This window comes from Sinocyclocheilus rhinocerous, unplaced genomic scaffold (assembly GCF_001515625.1).
Source record: "Sinocyclocheilus rhinocerous isolate Xijiao unplaced genomic scaffold, SAMN03320098_v1.1 scaffold3063, whole genome shotgun sequence".
Taxonomy (NCBI): domain Eukaryota; kingdom Metazoa; phylum Chordata; class Actinopteri; order Cypriniformes; family Cyprinidae; genus Sinocyclocheilus; species Sinocyclocheilus rhinocerous.
In genome coordinates, this window is record NW_015640469.1 from 391323 (window position 1) to 414962 (window position 23640).

General features: G+C 39.0%; 1 protein-coding gene across 3 annotated transcripts; it reads left to right on the forward strand.

The window, feature by feature from the left end:
• The first annotated feature begins 14896 nt into the window (after window positions 1-14896).
• On the forward strand, window positions 14897-22373 carry LOC107753181 (cyclin-H-like). 3 transcript variants are annotated; one of them, XM_016569306.1, is made up of 10 exons: window positions 14897-15165; window positions 17493-17622; window positions 17795-17917; window positions 18009-18082; window positions 18162-18372; window positions 18511-18674; window positions 18756-18826; window positions 19585-19687; window positions 22038-22101; window positions 22185-22373. In XM_016569306.1, exons 2-10 carry the CDS (start codon window positions 17506-17508, stop codon window positions 22215-22217), a joined length of 960 nt encoding a protein of 319 aa, XP_016424792.1. In that variant the 5' UTR covers window positions 14897-15165; window positions 17493-17505; the 3' UTR covers window positions 22218-22373. The 3 variants fall into 3 exon arrangements, with proteins under 3 accessions (XP_016424792.1, XP_016424793.1, XP_016424791.1); XM_016569305.1 differs by lacking the exon at window positions 14897-15165 and adding an exon at window positions 17013-17267; XM_016569307.1 differs by lacking the exons at window positions 14897-15165; window positions 22038-22101; window positions 22185-22373 and adding exons at window positions 17011-17267; window positions 20774-21220.
• The last annotated feature ends 1267 nt before the right edge of the window (window positions 22374-23640 follow it).

Genomic DNA, 23640 nt, shown 5'->3' on the forward strand with positions numbered 1-23640 from the left:
GACGCACTCTTGGGGAGAGGAGATGTCCTTCAAAGGTGGACAGTATCAGGAGGTTTCTCATAGCTTTGTTATGTCTCATATGGAAACTTATATGTTCTCCAAAAAGGCCTGTGAACAACTGAACCGACTTTCTTTTGATTAAAGTACAAATACGCTGAAAGAGTTTTCACTTGTCTCCTAACTGATACCAATATATTGCATTACCAGTGTTACAATCCCAGATGTGAGGTCTGAGATACAGAAATTCTATATTTTTGCCACCCTTAATTAGCTTCAAATGACAGTCACTGCATCCTCACTGCTCTCCCAACTCTCTCTCACACACACACGTACACACACACTCATAAATACTGTGATTCCCCGCCGAGTGCCTGAGGAGATGAAAGCCATTGCAGCTGCACCCACCTCAGTGTTGTGCAGTGCCTCTCAGGAGGGGCTCCCAGCATGACACAAAGCAATAGCGCAACCCCCACACACACACTTACACACAGATTTACCTCATAATCATCATGTAGATAACCCCTCTAAAATCGAAACAAATACATATCTCACAGGTCACCAATTAAATGTATAGCTATCTATAGGACTAAATGGATTTAATACACAATCGAGGTTTAGATCTTTTACTGCACCCAAGACCACCATCAAATATTTGTATAATAACAGAGACGGTTAAAGTCACAATGAAACAGAAGTAGCGATAGATCTTTTCTTGCGTATTATGTAAATATATGGGGATTATCGGAAAAGAAAAAATTTAGGAGAGGGGACTTGGTTCTGTCCATTGGTTGTTGATTGGCTTGTGAGATGTGGAGGAAGATGAACGTGAGCTTGCAGGAGTGGGGTTTAGGTGGACTAAATTATTGAAGAAGTCCTGCATACATCATCACTGGAAAATTGAATAATGACATTTTGATTGAAAATTACAAGGTCAATAAAAAAAAAGAAACTATATATATATATATATATATGTATATATTATTATACATAAAATAATCATTCACAATAAGATAAAATGCATTTAGAAAATTGATGGGATGAATTTTCATTTCATACCAACGTTAAACTATCACTCCAGAATGGCTTCTTACAGGAAATGTAGGTTGTGGGTGTTTAAAATATTATTAGTGATGGACCATCACATTTTCTATGTCATGTATTAGTATTATGGATTAAAGACAAGCCATATATTTTTAATGTATACAAACAGCATTTTTAAACTAGCCTTACAGCACTAGATTGTGTTGATATTTAAATCACTGTCACTAACACCATCTTTTTGTCTCTATTTATCTCATTGGACAGTCTCTGCACTCGACTAATAACATTTAAACTTTTGTGTGGGCAACTCTGTGCCCTTCGGTACTCTGGCTCCATTCATTCTTCTGAACAATCCCTTTAAGGATTGTACCAGCGGGGCCATCAGTGAACGCCCCGGTAATAGTGTGGGAACCTTGGCCATCTGGATGAATATTTACTCTGTCATTATGGCAGGGTGATGCAGATAAATCTGCCTCCTTTAGCTGCCCATGCTAAAGATGGGATGGAGAATGGAAAGGGGAGGAGGACGTGAGTGAGAAAATGGCTGACAGTGAAGGAATCAATTACTGGACAGAGACAGCGGTGATGCACACTGTGAATTCAGGCATAGATATGAATTTATACAGGACAGCTGTGCATATTTATACTGTGTGAATATTTTAAATATGAATTCTTTTTTACCTGAAATGTGAAACAAACATCTTGAATGTTGAAACGTTCAAGAGAAAAGCAAGTAAATGACTAGTGAAACATTATTTAGCTGTTTTGTGTGGCCTGAGATTGACAGGCGATGTTAATATTCGATTGAGTATGTATGTTGTAAATGACAGTGATACTGAAGGTGACGATATCTTTTATAGACTAGTCATATAGATTTATTCTTTTATTTAGACATGTTCACATTTCCTTGTATTGTTCCAGATGGTTCCAGTAGTTTAATGTGACTGCCACTGACCCCTCATTATTGGCTGTTCAGAGCACATGGGCCAATCCTAGCCAACCATGCAGCAATGACATCACCACTGCAGTGATCTCATCTTGCTTCTCCAACAGTTTTACCCTACTTTCCCATCAGGCCTTGCTCTTTCTACCTTCATGCTTTTTATCTCTCCATCTTTCATACACAAGCACAGTCAAAGAGACACCCCTCCTCAATGCACTGATTACAGAACCTGTGCGCTGAATGCCTTTAAAGGGGCAGCAAGCTGGAAAATAACCACATGCTGTCCTAGGCAACTCCACCACTCCCAGTTACTCAGTTTCCAAGGGAGCCATTCAAGAACTTAAGCTGCAAGGCAGGCTCACACCCCAGGTCTGTCATTCACCTAGCACCAACCCTCACTGGGTCAAACATTAGAAGAGCCTCTCTTTGAGGGACAATAGGGAACATGGGAAAAGTGACTGATGGATGCCTGAAATGAAGTAGGGCAGTGAACCTTAGAAAGTGTCCCAGGAGACCCCTTTTGTTCATGTCAGCAGAGACCAGCTAAACAGAGGTTAAATATTTATTTAAACATATTCATATTCTTGATGAGGGTCTACTGTTTCAGAACTGATCAGACTTATTGAGGGAAATCAGATGTTACTTACAAACTAACTGTGTTCTCCAACTATTTCGCATAGTTCTTAGAATAAAAGACCACCTCGTTAAACACATCTTAAGGCCAAACACTGTCTTATAGATCCAAGCCAGTTTTTATGATAGCTATCTTTTATAATGATCATGAATTGAACTCTTGTCCCTGTAAACAGTCCTGGTCATTTAACCTTTGACCCATGGAATGTCAACCATTCTACTTGCCCTGCCCTCCATATGAACCTAAGTCAATAGATAAACTGTTAAAATGGCTCATTTTGGTTGAAAGGGTGGGGGGAGGGGGGCTTAACCAGTTCATCATCAACTACTTTAGTGGTCACTACCAATATGACCTTTAGCTGGGGTTCTTGTCAATGTCACAGACTCCTTGTGGGAAGGACATGACCTGCCATTTGGATGAACTTGGAAATAAGTAGAGAATGCCACGGAGGAAACCCAATTATCAACTCAGATTTTGATACTCTATTGATACTGATTATTATTTCTTTCCTATAGTTGAGTTTGTTAAAGCTGAATACAATCACACACACACCACTGTAGTTTCTGTTTTAAATTGCACACTACATTTCCAGGGTTACAATAGCCTAACTCTTGAATTTTAGCATTTTGGTAAAAAAAAATAAAATCAACAGCAAAACAATCTCTAAGTGTCCTCACACTCCCAATGGGTTTGATTCAGTGACCATCTCATTATTCAGACATCCCCAGCACATGGCCACCAGGGTCATGTTCTAAGAACATACACAATTTGTTTGTGGTCATCTCTCAGAACAGACAATAGGCCTTGTGTTTCTTAAAACCCCATGAGGGCCTACTATCTAGGAGCTTGTTTGAGCTTGAACACAGGCCTGGTCAAAGATGGGAACGGTCACAGCCCTTAACAACCTTAACCTATGGCCTTTTCCCAAAGGACCTGCCCCAATGGCCAAAGAACATGGTCATAGAAGGTTGATTGAGACACAGAATATGTGATGAAGAACTAGAAGAGAATGGCAACGTTTCTTTTTTGTATAGAGTTTTCAAATATGAATTCAAACCTTTTAAAAATATTTTTTATCAAAGCTCTCAATTTACCCCAGTTTGGCATAAAATTATTCAAAGCTTTTGAGATTATAGTTTAGATCATTCTCATGAAGGGCACGCAATCCTCAAGGTGAGGCGCATGATGCATGAAGATGATAAAGCATGTTAATTAGACATTTGACTTTATTGGAATGCATCTTATTAATGATGACCTAATAAACAAAGTCTGTACATCTCAAAACTCATGAAAGATATTCTGCCCGGCTCAAGGATAATTGTAAAACCTGTGTGTTGTCAGTCTTGTAAAGGTGGGTCACATTAATTTCTGGGCAAGATTTCTCGGCTAATGGCTAATGCAGAACCTATGATGTGTGATATTAAAATTGTGGACTATTAAATTACAGTGTGGAACGGTCACAAACATTGTAGAGAGAGACCTGAATTGTAGCTGTGTATTGGGGTCCAGAAAAGGTCATCTCAAAGTAAAACATGTTAAAATAGCCTTTGTTACAGACATGGCACACTTGATCGGCCCTCCAGGTCTACTCCAACATAACAATATTCTCAGTAAGACTGATGGACTTTTGCCCCGACCTAAAATTTTGGGCCTCTCAACCGAATAAGTAGAGCTGCAGGGGCAGTTGACGCTGGCGCCTGGGCCTCTGAATAATCCCGTGCATATCCCCACAGTTCCTTTTCACACTATAACCCAGCTCTTCCCCCTTCCCTGAATTCCTCCCACTGTCCTCCCAACCCTGACTGTGCACCGGCAGGTAAGGACTCCGATCAGGCTGCCACTCACACTCCAGGGTGACGGATTAGAACACGTCCACCCGCCGCCTGCTTTCATCCTTTGCCAGTTCTCGGATAGGGGGTTCGTCCGGAACAGGAGAGCATTCTCCTCTGGCCCCTCCCCCCTTCTCGTCTTACCTCGAGGAGGTGGCTTGGGGTGTGGGGCGGGAGACAAACCAAGTGGCATGAAAAGGAGGGTAATGGGGGAGGGGCGCCAAGAAAAGCTGGGGAGAAAAAGAACGAACATTGTCCTTTTCAAATGGATTGGGAAACGATTCAGTGGGATTTGCTGGCAATTATACGGTGCAGGGCTAATCAATTCAGACTATTCTGGCTGTGGAGTGGACTGATCCGATAGAACAAAAGGTCGGTCAGCAGGAGAGGTACCTGAGAAATGGGTCTGCTCGGTGTAAGTAGCATGGGGGCAACACTTCTCCCTCCTGAACAGCACCAGAGCATATGGACTGGCTATGAACTTATTAGATAGCGGATTAAGGGGTAAAAGCAAGGGTTCGGGGGGACACCACAATCCTCTTTCACTTCGGCACTTAGGGGTCTTACCCCTAATAAGAAGATGATGATACCATCAAAAAGACCTAAAAATATTCCTGCTGAAAGCACACATACTTCAAGAGGGGTGGTAGTTTATCATGTGCCATCCGTGCTCAACACACAACCCACAAAATCCTTATCTCACTAATAAAAGGGATCAGATTGCCTAGTATATTCATGAGCAGATCCCTCACACAAGGAGCTTCTACTTGGGACTTTGATGTGATGAGGCGGGTGACAGGTGATCCTTGGCCCTTTCATGCCTGTCAGCAAGGCTCCATGCCCTCAACAACCTCTCATCACCTAGAGACAGTCAGCAACCTGCTTCAATGGGCTTGAGGGACCTGAAGAGGCTCAATCTGGTGCCTACACAAGATGAAGCTCTACATGGTTACACTTGGTTCCAGCACAGGGTTAGTATTGTTGTCATCTCAGCATGAAGGGGATAAACTATCAGTCCTTTGATAATTCTTACCACAAACTAAGGACCCTGTAGTCTGCAAGGAACTGGAAACACCTGGTTCTGAAGACCAATCCATGGAGAATGGACCTAAAAATCCAAAAAGACAACATAGAGGACATCTGGAGTTGGACAAAGCTATGAAACTCCACATTATTGTCCATCATTTTTACGTTCTATGTGGTTCCTCCTTACACTGTTGTGTGAAACTGTTTTTAGTCTTCACTCTCACTCTAATGTCTGTCTCTCTTTTTCTCTCAATCTTTGTTTAAATGAACATTAAGCAAGAGGATATTGAGCTTTATAGTGGGAAATTTTACTTTGTGTGGATGTTTGTTTTTCACTTCGCCTGTACCCTCTCCTTTCTTTTTTTTTTACCATGGAGGTCAACTTCCTTAAGGATTCTTTACAGAAGAGCTGAGAGGTTGCTCTTTAATGAGGAGGGATCTCAACAGGGCTTCGAAAGCCTCAGTCATTCTCATCTGCTTGTCACATGATGCTGGGGTTATCAACACTGTTGTGTGAGGTGTAAACTGGTGTAAACTCTGTGTAGGTGTAAACTGGTGTAAACTCTGTGTAAACTGTTTTTAGTCTTCACTCTCACTCTAATGTCTGTCTCTCTTTTTCTCTCAATCGTTGTTTAAATGAACATTAAGCAAGAGGATATTGAGCTTTATAGTGGGAAATTTTACTTTGTGTGGATGTTTGTTTTTCACTTCGCCTGTACCCTCTCCTTTCTTTTTTTTTTACCATGGAGGTCAACTTCCTTAAGGATTCTTTACAGAAGAGCTGAGAGGTTGCTCTTTAATGAGGGGGATCTTAACAGGGCTTCGAATGCTTCAGTCATTCTCAACTGCTTGTCACATGATGCTGGGGTTATCAACTTCAGAGGCCTGCATCTTCACTGGCATCTCTTGAAACTTCAAGGGGAATCATAGAGTATACCTCTCTCGCTCGTAAACATAAAGACAATGTGGTTCCTCCACTTCCCTTCACACATATAAACAGGATGAAAAACAGGTCTCAGATTGAAATAAAAGTCCACTGTATGATCAGTGATGTCATTTCATTCCAATTTTTTCACTCACAAATTTCTGCACATTTTTACCATTGGAGTCTTTCTATAGAATGATTTCAAAGCACATTCTTTGACAAAAGAGCCATGGTACAGAGCTCTATGGTATTTCTCAGCATAATTGAAAGGCTCTATTGACTGGTGAATTAATGAACTAACTGTTAACTGCTAAGCCCACTATAGCATGTCATTATAATGAAGACCAGTCCAGTCCATAGGTCCAGTCCAAGCTTTTGTGACTACACCTTTGACATACAGCCAATGCATCATAAAATAGATGCTTAGCTGGCACAGAGCCACATCCATTCTAGTCTGGCTATATTAACTTAATTAAATCAAGTTAGATCCTATCTTCTGTCTACAAGTCTTTCAGCTCAACCCATCAGTAATGACATGGACATACTGCATTTTTGCTATTGAAAGCCACTGCAGCCATCTTGAGTGCTAATGTACAGTGACTCGTGTCCGGTAAGGTCACGGATGTTTGGGTATGTGACGTGTTCTGATGCAGAGGGTTTGGGGGCTACGGGAAGAAAAAAAGTTGTTGACACCCTGACACACTCATACCGTGACGGACACATGGAGAACTTCTGCCTTCCCCACTTCTTCTTCTTCCTGGTGCTGTCAGCCTGGGTCAGTCGGCTGTCAATGTGGCTATGTTTGTGTGAAGTACCGTGGCATCACGCCTGCCTGTCAGTGTGTGATAGCACGCCTGGAGGTGACCACAGGGTTGTGGGTGTGCCAACCTCACCCCTCTGGTAGCAACTGACATTGCCCATCCGTTTTTCTCCATGGGTTTGTCAGTCAGATCATCAGTTAAACAAAGAGAGAGATATTGGTAAATTACGCAAAGCTGCTGTCTATAACTACATATTAAATTTACTTACATCATTCTGTAAAAATCTCAGAGTAGTGCAAATCATAGAGGGAAGTTTTTTTTTTTGACTATAGGTTAAGCCAAAAGACAAAATTTGACAATTCTATCATCATGTACTCTTTCTCATGCTGTTCCAAACCATTATGACCATCTTTCTTTGCTATACTATGAAAGTAGAGGGGACCAGGGATGGTCAAATTGAAAAAAAAAAAGAAAAAGAAAAAAAAAAAAAACCTCTGAAACATATGGTACCTTTCTGTGTCAGAGGCTAAAATGTAGTTATTTAATTTCGTTTTTAAATCTCATTTGAGCTTGTTTAAATGTGGTGAGTCGTGATCAGCCATGTAATGCCCATGAATTGATGTTTTTAGCATCACTTGCATCAAACCTGGGTAACATATTTTCAAGTTCCATATTTGAATATGAATGAAATATTTGAATATGCAAATGAGATTTGTGAGCTACAGAGGGGAATAAGAATTTCAGAGAATAATGACAAATGTTGGTCTCCAACACAAAGTTATTGCATGTATGGCCTCACAAGGACTTGACCCTTATTGTTAATAGTCTACTAATCCCATACTTTACTTGCTTGCCTTTCAAAAACTTGATTTAGCCAGAATTAAGATTAAGGAGAAAATGACAAATAAAATGTTAAAGATCTGGAATTTTGTTATTGCTTATCATTCATGTATTGTTCATATTATATTGTAATATTTATCATTTATTGTTGTGTGTAGGCTATTGATCATTAAATATATGCTTTTAATTTTAGTTTTTTTTAATGGAAAGTTCTCACTGCTTCACATTGACAGTTCCTCAAATATATCAGTGAGTATTAAACTGTAAATGTTGAATTTATGCCAAGATATCACAGTTGGGGGGAAAATAGATTACAACAAATATACAAGGAAAAATAAACACAATTTTTCCTAATCCAATAAAATATTCCAATAAAATAAATCCAATAAAATATATTATATGCATTCATAAATGCATTGCTGCAAATTCATTTTACACTCACTGAGGTTATTCCATGTAATTAAATATTGATTAGACAAAGAAACTGATAGTATGCGCTCATTTACGAAAATCCTTAAAACGCACATTTTAATATGGGTAGCCTATGTAGGCTACTGTATATAAACAATTTTAAAATCACCACCAAACATATAGGCCTAGACTAATATCAATCGAGAGGAAAAGTGATGTAGAGGCAACAGTATGATAGAGTACTGATCAAGCTTCAATATGTATAATTGTCATGTATGCAGGATGTCAATCCTGAAGAACAGAAGCATAGCATCTACATTTTACGATGCCCTACCTTCTTTACTTTTCCTCCCCTCTCGCAATTAGGGGTTCCCATGTCACTCACCAACACCAAACACTGCATGGAAGATAAGGCGAAAAATTCTTATTTGAAGTTTAGCTCTCATTTGAATGACAAAAAGGAGGCCTGCTAACACACCGACAATAGAATCAATTTGCACACATTTATAGGCACCAGAAATTAAAAGTGACAGAAAATGAAAGTCTCCAAAACAAATGAAACTGCAATTCCCGTCAAACCACTAGCCTAATTCAAAAAGTCTGATGACAAACAACAATGTGAACAATTCTGTAATTTTGCTATGTGCTTCTTGCACTGTTAATGCAACAAATAAAGAGAAGCATACGCTGAATTAATTCTGCTAACAGAGAAACAGGCAGACGAGGACAGGCAGAGACTAATAAAAAAAGAGTCCAGTTTTACCTTTGAAATCTCTGAATTAATCAGCAAGTAAACCATTACATTAAAGCATAGGCCTATAAAAGACCTCTTTTTTCTTTTGCTTTCTCTCTCTTTCCCTCTGTGTCACACGCTCACTATAGACATATTTGAATGGCATATTTTTCATCTCTCAATGTCAGTAAACCCTTCTTGCCCTAAGATGACCACACTGTCATTTAGACACTCTTATTTTGTCAGGAAAATAAAAATTTCACACGTGAAAGCCACATAAAAACACATTTAATGCGCTGTATGCCTGAACATAAGAAACCCATTTCAAAACATGCACGGAAAACATACAGACACACTCTCACAACACACACACACACAAGTACATGTATGGCAGGGTCAGAAAGCCAGAACATTGTGAAGACAGGTCATACATTACTCAGCCAGGTTTGTACATGCATCTATTCCTTGAGAGCGCACTGGCTGTTTGGAGAGCTACGGACATGGCACTTTGATAAAAGGGTCATTCTGCAGGCTTTGCGGGGGCTGTGTACTGTGAAGGATTGGATTTTCACATGAATGCTTGCACTCTCAGGCTGCCCGTCCTCTTCTTCCTGCACATCGAGATAGCCTTTGAATGGCAGATCTCAATTTCTGATTGCTATCTGATTATCTATACACCTCCAGCTATATTGACAGGGCACACTGCTATTGAGAAGTGTGTCAGAATGAGAGTGGTCAGAATTTAGATTTGGGCATACAGGATTGTCCACTTAACCTGTTTTTTATTAGTCACCAGTAGTGAGGAAAAATAATTCACTACTTAAAAAAGCTCTGTAATAAATTAAACACTTAAAAGCATAGTTTACCTAAAACTGAAAACTCTGGCTTGGTTTACTAGCACTAATTATGTTCTAAAACTGCATGACTTTCTTTCATCTGTGGAACACACACAAATAAACATTTTTCAAAATATATTTTGTGTGTTCCACAGGAGACAGAAGGTCATTAAGGTTTGGATCGACATGAGGGTGAGTAAATGATGACATTTTCATTGAACTATCCCTTTAAGATAAACTGATAAAATATGATTTAATTACAGTCTCCCATAGAATCTTACAATCAAAGAAATGAAAAAGGAATTGTGTACCTAAAAACGAACAATGACTTCATCCGTGGACGAACTGTCAAATCAAATCAAGTCACCTTTATTTCTATAGCGCTTTATCCAATACAGATTGTGTCAAAGCAGCTTCACAGAGATAAACAGGAAAATAGCAGAAGCAATTATGGAAACTCTGGGATACAATTCAGATTCTGCTGTAAAGCAGCTCTAAAAGACAATAATGTCATTATTTAGTCAGTTTAGTGTTGGTTTAGTTCATAGTGAAGTTAACCAGCTATAAGCAGTTCTACAAAATGCAACAATGTCATTATTTATCTCAAGTTCAATGTTGAATTGTGTTTTTTGAAACTAGTGTAACCAGTTTTGAAACTAAAACTTAAAGCTGGCATTGTAAAGCTTGAAATGCCCTGAAAACAAGAGGCAAATAAGATGCAGTATTAAGCTGAGGAATCTAGACGGAGCCCAATTAGAGAGAGATGGTTAGGATGGGACCTGCGGTGTGTGTGTGTGTGTGTGTGTGTGGAGGGGGTGGAGCTGATGGGGGAAGGGTGCACGATGCCAACCCAAGACATTTTGATCTCCACACTTGGATTCACAGGCATACATTTACTCCCTTGGCAGACTAATACGCTTCCACACACATGCATAAACACACACAATTGCTCATTGCAGGCAACATGATCTGGGTGGCAACACAGTCAACACTGTGCATGGTGTTATGACGCCATCCTGTCTAGTGCATTCGCTTTTGTCGCAATGAGGACCGCAAGCCAATAGCATCCTGCTATCCTCTAAAACGTGTTATGTGAATATTCATTGTTTCTGTCAATGCATTTACAAAATAGTTTGGTTTTGTCAATATAACACTTCCAATGGGTTGAACAGTACATCTGACATAAATCGTCAACGGTTTTTCAACCTGAAATTGTAAGTAAGCTATGAATACATTACATCCCTTGATCGTGGCACAGTGCCAGCCGGTCTGCCCGCAGAATAGAGATTTGATGAGGTCGTGTGATTTAGTAGCTGTTTGCTTCATGGAGAGCTGCACTTGTCCATATTGTAGCAGCTAATATCACAACAGCCCTCCGTCGGTGTCCATGGCAACGGGCGACAGAAAATGAAAGGAGGAAATTAAATCATGCTGTCATGGGGGTGCATGCATTAATTTTGCATAAAGAGTGGATGATACGTGAATGCCTAGGCTTGCCTTTGTTCAGTGCCAGTGTCTGGTACACATTCAAATATGACAAAGCCGAAACCGAAAACTTGGGTTTAAAAGCAGTTGAAAAGAGAAAAAAATACTAAATATCAATAATTGTCAACATAAATGTAAACTTGACTGTGTTGAAAAAATGGTTCTTTTCACTTCAGGAGGAGGATTTATTTTGTAATTTTTTTTTTCTTTTTTTAGCGCAAGCAACAAAATATCAATCAAATATTATGGATGTACAATATTAAAATTATAAAAAAGACATTGATTTCTTTGCCAATATACTGTACAATAAATGGACAACATAATTCTTTAATGTCTTGTCTAAAAAAAATTACAATTAAAACAAATAAATAAAATAACGTCTTAAATGTGGATTTATGCATCGCAGTGCAAGAAATGGACATTATATATCGATACAAATTTGTAAGTGTTATTAAAGATTATATTTACCTTTGCTGTCAATCTAACAATGACTTCATCTAAATGTAAAAATACTAAAACTGATAAATGAATATAATAAATTGTGTCAAAAAATTTGAATTGCATTATACTCGTCTGAAGAGGAATAATATGTACAACATTTTACAAAAGAGGTCCAAGATATTGCACTGTGTAAGAAGTGCTACTGGGTACAAACTTACATATTATCTTCCAGCATACTGCACTGAACTAAGTGAGCTGGGGTTCTCTATAGAGTCTGCAGACTGGTGTTAAGTTGATAAGAGCCACAACGGAGCGTCTGAACGATGTTCTTGTAACATGAATGAGCCATTTTGTAGTATTTGTAGCCTATAGACAATCATTTTGATGGGTAACGTTGACTGACATTATGCAGGTAAATCCTATGGATGATTTTTCAAGGGCTCTGTGTTGCAAGGTCACAACTACAGAGTCTATTGCAATCTATAACAGAAATAAAGGGCAGGGTCAATGCCACGATAATGATCCTTCAAGATGATCCAAGCTGATACTTGTGAAAAAAGCACTTACATACACTTTCAATATGTGCATAAAACATACTTCAGCCTGAATACAACATAACGAGTTTATTATTTGCTCAGACCTCAACAAGGAGCCTCAGCACAATAATCTTCAACTTTGTGCCTTGCATATCCGGGCGTCGAGGGGCACAGTGACAGCTGTTCATCACGGCGACAGTAATACAAGACATTTCTATCTCTCCACACCATCAATTTGCCAAGCCTGGACATTGATTTATTCATAGCCATCAGTATGCATCATTTGTCCAAATTACAGAGAGGAAATATTGACAGAAGATAAATCAAGATAAACCGAGTCACTGTGGACAGTGTCAGATACATCTGATTTCTGTACAACCCATTTTAAACAAACTGAAACAATACCAAAATACATCAGCTGATAACTAAAGTCATCTGCTAGAAATTAATTCACAATTTAAGGATAAAAGCACCAACATCTTACTCATCTCCACCTGTATTAAATACCAATACAGACAGAATGTCAAACTGTAACCTTCCTTGGCAACCTAAAGCCTGCATTTCCAGGCTGAAGGCAGTGCCGATAGCAGATATCAGCTGCTGCATGACAAACAGATCATTCAAATGACCTCTGATGGATTCAGAAGCGGGAATCTTAGTCTATCTGTCCACACCTGTACATGGAAATGAGATTTTAATTCAACCAGACCACCTGATAACAGCAAAACACTGACGGGAGGGTCTGAGAAGCTGCCATCAAAGATATATTTATATATTAGGTATCATCTTTTGAGTATCAAGATCCATCACTTTACCAGTTTTTGCATCTTCCCAGCTGCCTATAAGGCAGAGCTTGGATCTCATCAATAATGCAACGAAACATTATGTTTATGCAATTCACACAATGACAGAGCACTAGTACATTATAGTGATTGTAGCCACATACTGGCAACATCCCTACAAGCATACAACAGCTTGTGCCCACTCAAAAGCATGACGAGAGTTATTTAGGTTAAAATACAAAATAGACTATAGTATAGAGAGTGTAAAAAGGCAATACATACTCACCTTTTGATTCTGTTTTGTGCAGGTTCTTATCGCTTCATGGTAGCACAGCACACAGGAAAAATAACTGTAGTGCCATGGTGATATGCAAATTAATGGATCACGCTGAATACAAGGACATTTATTATTTATAAATTACTCATGTTTATGCAAATTAGGTTACACTGCCCTACTCAAATAGGAGGTTGGTAATTTATTGTCTTGCTTCATAAGCTTCAGTGGCTTTTTAAAAAGGCAAATATTTGATCTAACTAACTGTTATTCATGTTAAAAAAGTAAATTGTCATCAACATACATTTTTATCAAAAGCTTTTATTTTTGTGTAAAAATAAAAGTCATTTAACAAGGTTCAAACATTTAAACCAAAATCGTAGGACAAATTAAACCTTAATAATGTAATACAGATTGATGATACTAAAAAGCTGGGTTAAAAAAATACTACTTGATGGAACCACGTTTCCAACTTACTGTAGGGCAGGGATCCTCAAATCTGGCCTACGAGATCCACTTTCCTGCAGAGTTTAGCTCTAACCCTAATCAAACACACCTGAGCATGCTAATCAATGTCTTCAGGATCATTAGCAAATCACAGGTAGCTGAGTTTGATCAGGGTTGGAGCTAAACTCTGCAGCGCATTGGACCTCCAGGGTAAGATTTGAGGAACCCTGCTGTAGGGGAATGGGTTATAACCATAAACACTTGGCGCCCCCATGTGGTCATCTGAGAGAGCGTCTCTGTGTTCCACCTGTCCCGTTATGATTGTGCTGAAATAAACAGTTATATTTACACTACAAAATGGACCAGTCTCTAAAAATCGACAACACACATCAGTCCATATGCATGTTAGGTTTGAAAACCGTCACAGAACTTCTCAAAACATTTTCAACCTCTTTTTCAAATTGATGAAGTTTAAAGTCGCAGAATCCTCCGTACAGTAACCCAGTGGTCAGTGTTTTCATAGCCTTCTTCATTTGCCACAGTGTAGGTACAGTGACCGTGTGTAAATCACCGTTAAGCTCAGCCGTGACCACCGTCGGTTCGAGTTAGATCCGTTAGTGAGTCACTTTCATCGTTAGACTGGTCCGTTATGCGCTCGTCAGATTGTTGGAGAACACGATCGGACGCACTTGTGTCCTCAGTTTGGTCGCTTTGTGGATTTTCTGAACACTGGTCGAGCTGGAACATCTCTCGTACAAGTTTCTCTCGGGTTTTTAAAGCGGTTGAACCGGTCAGTGCTTGACCGGAAGTTACCGAATCCCATTACCCTAGCCAACCGAGTCGCTTCTGAACGAATCATTTACAGTAATACCCTTCTCTCGAGAATGGTCGACCCATCTCCAAAGCGCGGCTTCAAGTTGACGCGCCTTTGTAGATGTGAAATTCATTATTGGCACCAATTGTACCACCGTCTTACTATCAGATGACCGATTATTTCGGTAGATCTGGAACATCCCTCGTATGACTCCCTCTCGGGTTTTAGAGCGCGTGAACCATTCCGTGTTCGTTCTGAAGTTACGAACACCCACAGTCCTGGCCAACCGAGCCGCTTTTGAACGAATCGATCCACCGCCACAGTGCAGCTTCGATTCGATGCGTCTATCTGACTTGTAAGGTTGTTCTTAGGCTCCGCCGCTTTATTGTCGGATTTGGGCTCTTCTGGTGCGTCTCCCTCTTTTCGGTCGACCTGGAACATCTCTCGTGTTTTGAAGCGTGTAGTCAACCACTCTGTGCTCGCCCTGAAATTACAGAGACCCATTTCTGTAGCCATTTGAGTCGCTTTTTTACGAATCGTTGAATCGTCTACTGCAATTCCGTCCTCACTAGAAGTATCGATCCACCTCCAGAGTGCAGCTTCGACTCGAGGCGTCTTGCGAGGTGGAAAGACAGTCCTAGGAAGGGTCGACTTGGCATTTTTAATATTCCTTTTCCGAAGCCAGACGCAAAGCAGAGGCCCTGATGTTTAGCAAACGTGCTGCGGCTCTTTGGGACACTGGAGGAAGTTGGTCATATTTCTCGAGTATACGCTTCCTTTCTACGTTAAATATTTCCTCGTGGCCATGTTTACGTTCTTCTTAGAAGTGATGGGGATTTGAACTCTGGCGGCGATTCTTTTAAGTCGAATCTTTTCAGTGAATCGGTTCGATCAGAAGGGTTCGTACACGAATGGCCTCTTGGGCATGTAGTGACGCTCCGTCTGTGACTGTGTCAAGGATGGTCGTACAAATATCAAATGGTTTTAAAAGATTGAGCTATTAATCTCCTTCAGAAATTTCTGGAGGGCCACTGCCCTGCTGAGTGTAGCTCCAAATTGCTCCAAAACACCCTGCTGGAAGTTTCTAGTAACGTTAGTCATAGTAACTTGATTAGCTGGCTCAGGTGTGTTTAATTAGGGTTGGAGCTAAACTGAACTGAACTTGACACCCCTAGAGCATCAAGTGAAATAATTGCTTAATTGTTCTTCTTCTTCTTCTTCTGTTTATTGGCGGTTGGCAGACTAGCTTATTAGTGCATTACCGCCACCATCTGAACTGGAGTGTGGAGCATCGATGCATGTATATGTATCACATATGAATGTATATCATACTAAATAATAATACTAATACTATAGGCATTACAAACATCCACGGTGGAACTGCTGACATGTGTACTGTATTACTGAATTTTACATTTTTTACATCTATCAATTCCGCTATTTCCTCCATTTCTTGCCCAATATTCTTAATATTACTTTTTCCATATTCCCAATTTTTTAAAAATATTGCTTTAGTAGGGTGTTCATTGTTGTGCCCCATCAAAGATGCCCAATATACCATTTTCAGTTGTTTACGTCAGCTCATAAATCCAACCATCACTCTTGTTGGCAATACTTCTTCTTCGAACTGGATCATTACAGACAAACTGTCTTTCCTCACCCCATCCCTTGTATACTGCATCCGTTTAACTTTGCAAACCTTTGCTCCAGTTAAGCTCTTTTTAATCTCATCCTCTGACACTTCTGTTGGAATTCCATATATGACACCTTTGGTTGTTTTCCTCTTCCCATTTTGAGCATTTTACAGAATTACTTGCCAGTGTTTTTAATCGCAATGCTTTTTCTCTCTGCTTTTCATCTCTGCATATTAGCATTATATTTCCGTCACGTATTGTTTTTGCATACTTAATGTTCCCTAGTTTCATTTTGAGTGCTTCCGTTATCTTTAATGGGTTCTTTGATCCAGGCACTTCAAATTTAATGATAACCTTATGTTCTTCCTTCCTTTCCATGATTCTTCGACTACTTTCCTCATTATCACTATCCGTATTATGTTGATGTACTTTCTTCCTTTTCCTATTTACTAGGTTCCACTCCATTTCAGTCCTACCTCCCTCACCAGCTTCTTCCATCCATTCCTCCTGTTCACTTCCTGATCCATCGTCACTTCCTACCATCTCAGCTCCAGTCACAGTTCAGTGCTGCCAACCGCCGCCGTGGTCCTTCGGCTGTCTTGCTGAATTGTTTGTTTGAACTGGATCTTTTAAACAAACTGTTCAAAAGAGTCGATTCACAGAAATGAGCCAGACTCGTGTGAGTGAGGAACACAATCGACATCATCCAAAGGCGACTAAAAGGTGGCGTGATTCATACGCGACGGTTCTTGCGCATGTCTACTGTTGAAACCTTGGTTTAAACAAAGATCAATAGCTCAATCTTTTAAAACCCTTTGACATTTGTACGACCATCCTTGATACACAGACGGAGCGTCACTGCCTGCCCAAGAGGGGTGAGATTGAAATATTTCATCCTTAGGATGAAATATAATTTTAATGAGATCTGAAAACATTGTTTAGTTAACTGCCTCGGTAACGCAATACAATAACTTGAATACTAGTAATTCGTGAGTAGTAGAATTATATGTGTATACTCGTCTGCTACCTACTGGACTTCTGCACGAGAGCTAAATGCACGTATCTGGTGTGTAATCATAGTTGTATTCTTCTATCTACAGCCTTGCATTCAACATGTATCACAACAGCTCTCAGAAGAAATTCTGGACTTATGATAAAGAGGAAACCCTAGATAAATTAAGACTTGAAGCTAATCGGAAGTTTTGTTTAAAAGGCATGTCCAGTGGTAAGGTAAGTGGCACCTGCAGGGATTCTCTATATGTATTTATTTTACATGCAAGTCTACAAAATATACTTTTCCCTATCTATCTATCTATCTATCTATCTACAGTACAGTAATCCAGTCATTTATAGTGTTATCAGCATAAACATCAATCACACTTTGACTTTATCTGTTTTTCAGCCTGGAATAAATGAATCCATGTTTCTTGATGATCAAGAAGAGAAAGTGCTTTTCAGACACTATGAAAAGAGATTGCTAGACTTCTGCGCTATGTTCAAGCCTGCGATGCCTAAATCTGTTGTGGTAATAAATATCACTTTTATCAGTTAAAGATGAGATCATCTAGCGTGCCGTTCTTGCTTTTTTTATTTTAAAACTTCTATATGTTTTTCAGGGCACAGCTTGTATGTATTTTCGAAGATTCTATTTGAACAACTCTTTAATGGAGTATCACCCTCGGACGATAATGTAAGTGTATTGATTTGAGTGAGATTTATATACGATCATGAGTTATTAGAGTTGTGACCTTCAAGTCCTACTTTTGCAGGTTGACATGCGCATATCTCTCCTGTAAAGTGGATGAGTTTAATGTGTCCAGCACTCAGTTTGTGGGGAACCTTCAGGAGAGCCCTGCAGGACAGGAGAGGGCTCTAGAACAGATTCTGGAGTACGAGCTGCTTCTCATCCAGCAGCTCAATTTTCACCTGGTTGTTCACAATCCTTATCGGCCCTTGGAGGGCTTTCTGATTGACCTGAAGGTGAGGCTAAAGCCTGGTTGTAGACGGTCCCACCCCTTGTTTGGGCCAATGTTATGATGTCGGGCTGCTCAAACATTTTTAAAAGTTGCTAAACAGATTATTTAACTGAATTTAAGTGCATGGTTTCTGTATTCTCAGACCAGATACCCATTGTTAGAAAACCCAGAGATGCTGAGAAAGAGTGCAGAAGACTTTCTCAACAGAGCAGCAATGACGGATGCCGGACTCCTCTTCTCTCCATCTCAGATCGGCCTCACTGCCGTCCTCAACAGTGCTGCACGTGCTGGCCTCAAGATGGAGGCGTAGGTTCCTCCTTCAGCATTCAGAGATTCTAGCAGTTGAGATGGTAGGACGTTAAAAAGTATTTTCTTTTACATTAACAGATATTTGACCGAATGCATGGGGCTTAAGGAGGATAAAGAGACCCTCTCAAAGATGTATGAGTCAATGAGACGTAAGTATTTTTCTTTTCTTTTTTTAACTGTTAAAATGTCTCTAAATAAGAGATGAATAACTCTGACCACTTCTGCAAAACCGTCATAAAAGGTCTCAGATATTCAGTGGGTAAGTCTGTGGCCTATACCTTCATCAAAGTTATTTTATGAGAGGTTTATCTCCTAAAAGATCCATTTTGTTGTGAAATGCCGTTTTGAAGAATAAAGGAAGACCCATTCGAACCCATCCATACTTTAACCCTGTGAAGCCTTCATGCACACTACTCAAAAGTCTAGAATAATTTGACTGAATTTATATTTCTAATGATAATAACCTTTTGATCTAAAGACTTAAATGGCCAACAGACTTGTGTAACACTGAAGACTGGAGTAATGGCTGCTTAAGATTCAGATTTTGCATCACAAGAATAAAGTACATTTGAAAATATATTAAAATGAATTTATTTTAAATAATTATTTTCAAAATTTTACTGTTTCACTCTGTTTTTGATTAAATAAATGCAGCCTTTGTGAGTGAATTCTTTCAAAAATATAGAGAAAAACTTGCCAACGTAGTGTACTGTATAACCATACATCAGAAGTTTTGATTTGTTGTGTGTTGTGCAGAATAGTAACTTATTGGGCAAACCAGTTATTTGGAAGCTTGCTGTATTAAGGACAACTTTTGTCATCAAATATTATTATTTACCTGTTATTGGTGCATTAAGGATATAAATGTACAGTGTGGACCATAATATTGTGTCTGTTTTCATTATAGGGATAACTAGCCTTATTAAAGCATATGAGCTTCCCAAAGCTGAGGAGGTCAATACCTGCAAACAGAAACTGGAAAGGATTCATGCTGAATTTGCTACAAACTTGTGAGTATTTGTTGGAAAATGTAAAATCGATGATACGACCCTTACCGTTCTAATCAGATCAGTCTGTTTAAAAAGCACACAAAATGAATCATACTAAGAGTTTTATTCAGCCAGGTTAGTAACTTTTTGTTTTGTATCTAAGATGCAAAAGCTGTGGTTTGAGTATAAAATAGAAAAATAAAAATACATGAGCTACCTGAAATACACACACGTCTGGTTTGCTATCCTTGTGGGGACTCTCCATAGGCGTAATGTTTTTTCTACTGTACAGACTGTATATTCTATTGCCCTACACCAATCCTACACCTAAACCTACCCCTTACAGGAAACTTTCTGCATTTTTAGATTTTCAAAAAACTTCATTCTGTGTGATTTATTAGCTTGTTTACCTGTGGGGACCTCAATTTAGGTCCCCACCGTGACACGAGTCCCCATGAGTCTGTGTGTATTCAGGTTTAAGTCCCCACCAGAATAGAAAAACAGGCACACACACACACAAAAAGGGTAAATCTGCATCATACTTTTCATAGATTTGCTGGGTCATAAAATGCAGCTGTACACGGAATGAGTACAACGTGAGCCGTTTCAAGTCAGGTGTAGTGAATATACACCTTCTTACACTAACATAAATGTATCACCATGTTTTTGGGACATGGCACAATGGTTAATCCAGACTTGTACTATGGTAATCACTGATTACAATGATGTATATCAGAGTACCATGGTATCGCCATCTCCACTGTACAATGGTACCACTGCCGTCCAGGAGTCAGAGAGTACAGGACAATGCATCTACTTGTCAAATCGATCAAATTTGACATTATAAAAACATAAACTGGAGATAAGTTTTGAGGTTTTACATAATTCAAGGAGTAATAATACACATCAAGAAACAGCCAATTTAACTGAGTTTGATTAACACAAACAGGCTGATATAATAAAATAATATGATATAGTTTTCTAGTTAGCAGGTATTGATGGTTGACTTTTGTGATGTGAAATAAACCAGGAAGCCCAAAATCTACTTGCCCCATTCTGGGGAAAAGCTTTAAAATTAATTTGAGCTCGGGTTTGTTGCCATTGTAGGTTAGGTGGAAGAACAGGGGGCAGGTTACTAAAAGTGGACGCATGCACCAGCCTTGTGTAATCTGTCTTCCAAAATTGAATCGGTCTCACTGATCTGCTCATGTATCACATACAAACACTGGTTTGGAGATACAAGCCAGGATGCAGCATCTTGTCAAGCGAAGCAGCTCAGAAGGTAAGATAGGAATCTTTAGGATCTAAGCCTACCTGCATCTGAAACCGCAGTTGAAAACAGGAAGAGGTTGTGCGGTAGAATTGAGTGTAGAAAGTTTCTTAAGGCTTGCACCATAAGTGCGTCTCGCTTCCCTGATGGTCAAGAGCAATGCAGTGCCAAAGTTCTTGCTTGCTACAGATGCCAGTCAGTCTAGGGCTCACGGCTCCCAGGTTGGTTATACCAGCGGTATCAATCGAAGATCCAAGTTGATTTTGCAGCATTTCAGATTTACACTCAATTTTGGTTATTCTGTTGAAGATTCTTGATTTTCAGTGTAGGGAGATCCAATAGATAATTTCTACGGAAATTACATCTCTACCCATCTCTTCGATGGCTCAATTTTGAATCTGTTGGTTTGAGAGATTGGCAATGTGTTGCCTAACTAGAGTCAAATCATCCACCATCTTCCTTTGCATCTGGGGAGAACGAGTCTTGCTGTCTTTGCTACCAATCTTTTCTTTCAGAGGAACTGGATAGTGGTTGCTACAGCCATAAAGGTACATTCAGTTCTGCAAAATAAAGACAAAATTGGGCAAGGTGACCTTTCAGGATTAAAGGGATAGTTCACCCAAAAATGAAAATTCTGTCATTAATTACTCACCCTCATGTCGTTCCAAACCCGTAAGACCTTCTTTCCATCTTCGGAACACAAATTAAGATATTTTTGATGAAATGTGAGAGCTCTCAGACCCTGCATAGACCGCAGCGCAACTGTAATGTTCCCAGGTCCAGAAACGTAGTAATCAGGCTCTTTCTGAAGGCCATGGCATTGTAATGCCTACATGCTATTGATCATCTTGATCTTCACACTGTGTGCACATAATTTCTTCTAGTTCACAACAGTTATAAAAGTCTGTGATTTATTTCTGTTGAGGCTAAAGTTAAAGAACAATTTGGAACTACACAGTTATGAGCTACAATGATGCACAAGTTTGCATGCTTAGATGTGTGTGAGAGTGATGGGTCACCAAAGACAGTTACTAAATGAATGCAGTCTTCAGATGATAACAGTTTATGGTTCTTATGCTTTCCTCTGTCCATGTCCTTCAGAAAAAGAAAACATGGATATGAAGATGATGATCACGTCGTGAAAAGGCAGATGGTTGCTGAGGAAGTAAGTTTATTTGAAGATTATTTGTTCCTCAGATGCACATCTTCTGGCTACCGCTTGAAGCTTACGGATTTTCTGTTTTGCAGGAGTGGACTGATGAGGATTTCGATGCATTTTGATGATGAAATTGTTTTTAAATTGGCAACATCCTCGACAGTTATTTCATGAACAGGCTGAGTTATTCCTTTTGCCATCACTGACCGAGGATGCCCTTCTCAAACTAGATTGTAAATATTTCAGCAAAATGTCATGTAAATCTTTTTCTTCTGTAAAAATAAAACTTTTTTTTTTATTGTTCTCATAATTGTTGGGTTATTTTATTAACACAATACTACCATGAGCACAGAGCATTTACACTACTGTTCAAAAGCTTGGGGTCAGCAATTTAGTTTTTGAACGCTTTTCAGCAAGGATGCATTACCTTTATCAAAAGTGACAGTAAAGATATTTATGCTTCAACAGATTTGTTGAATATACTGTTCTTTTGAACCTTTTCATCAAAGAATCATGAAAAAATGTACCACCACAAGTTCCACATAAATATTTATGCAGAACAACTGTTTTCAACTGATGATAAAAATATTTTTTTATTTATTTGAGCAGCAAATCAGCATATTAAAATGATTTCTGAAGGATCATGTTACACTGAAAACTAGAGTAATAATGCTGAAAATTACATTTTAAAATAAGTTAATTTCACAATCCTACGGTTTTTACTGTATTTTTTGATTAAACGCCTTTCAAAAATGTTACTAAAAATCTAAAACTTTTGAATGGTAGTTCAAATCCACTGGATGAGCAACAACTGCCTGCAACTTCAATTACTGCTGTAACAATAGTACTTTTTTTTCCAGCCTTTAAGTAGTCATTTAACAGACATCTTACAAGACACAAAGTCTCCCTACAGAAAAGTGGGGTTAAAGGGATGTTCTGGGTTATGCTCAATTGACACGTCACAAATGCTGTTGATAACCATAATAATGGTTCTTTATTCAAAATCAAGAACTGAAAACAGACAAACACTAGAATATTTTTAGAGGAGCTGATCTTTACGAGCTGATCTGAGACAGTCAGTACATTATAAAACATGTTTAATAAGTGCATGCATTCCTGATACAATCTTTACTATTATAAATTGTACTGCTGTAAACATTTTTTACCTTGAAAAATTTCTCCTGAGAACGTGTCTGGCTTTGAATTTGTCTCAGGGAAGACTGAACCAATCAAACATATCGTACAATATGGAAAACAAATCAGGTTACCTCAAATTATATACTCATGATTCCAGCAAGAGAATTTATTGTTCTGATATAAAATAATCATACTCTCTGAGGATGATAAAAACCAAAACCAAAATCCAGTCTACAGCACAATTCGAACTAAATGGAACAGGAAAAAGGACAAAGAACACTAGTCGGAGTACATTTTGCATATTCATAGCCATGTAAATCAGTAACAAATTACAGTATAAAAAGCATTTTAGCTCATAATCCAGTTATATGAGCAGCAAATCAGCATATTAAAATGATTTCTGAAGGATCA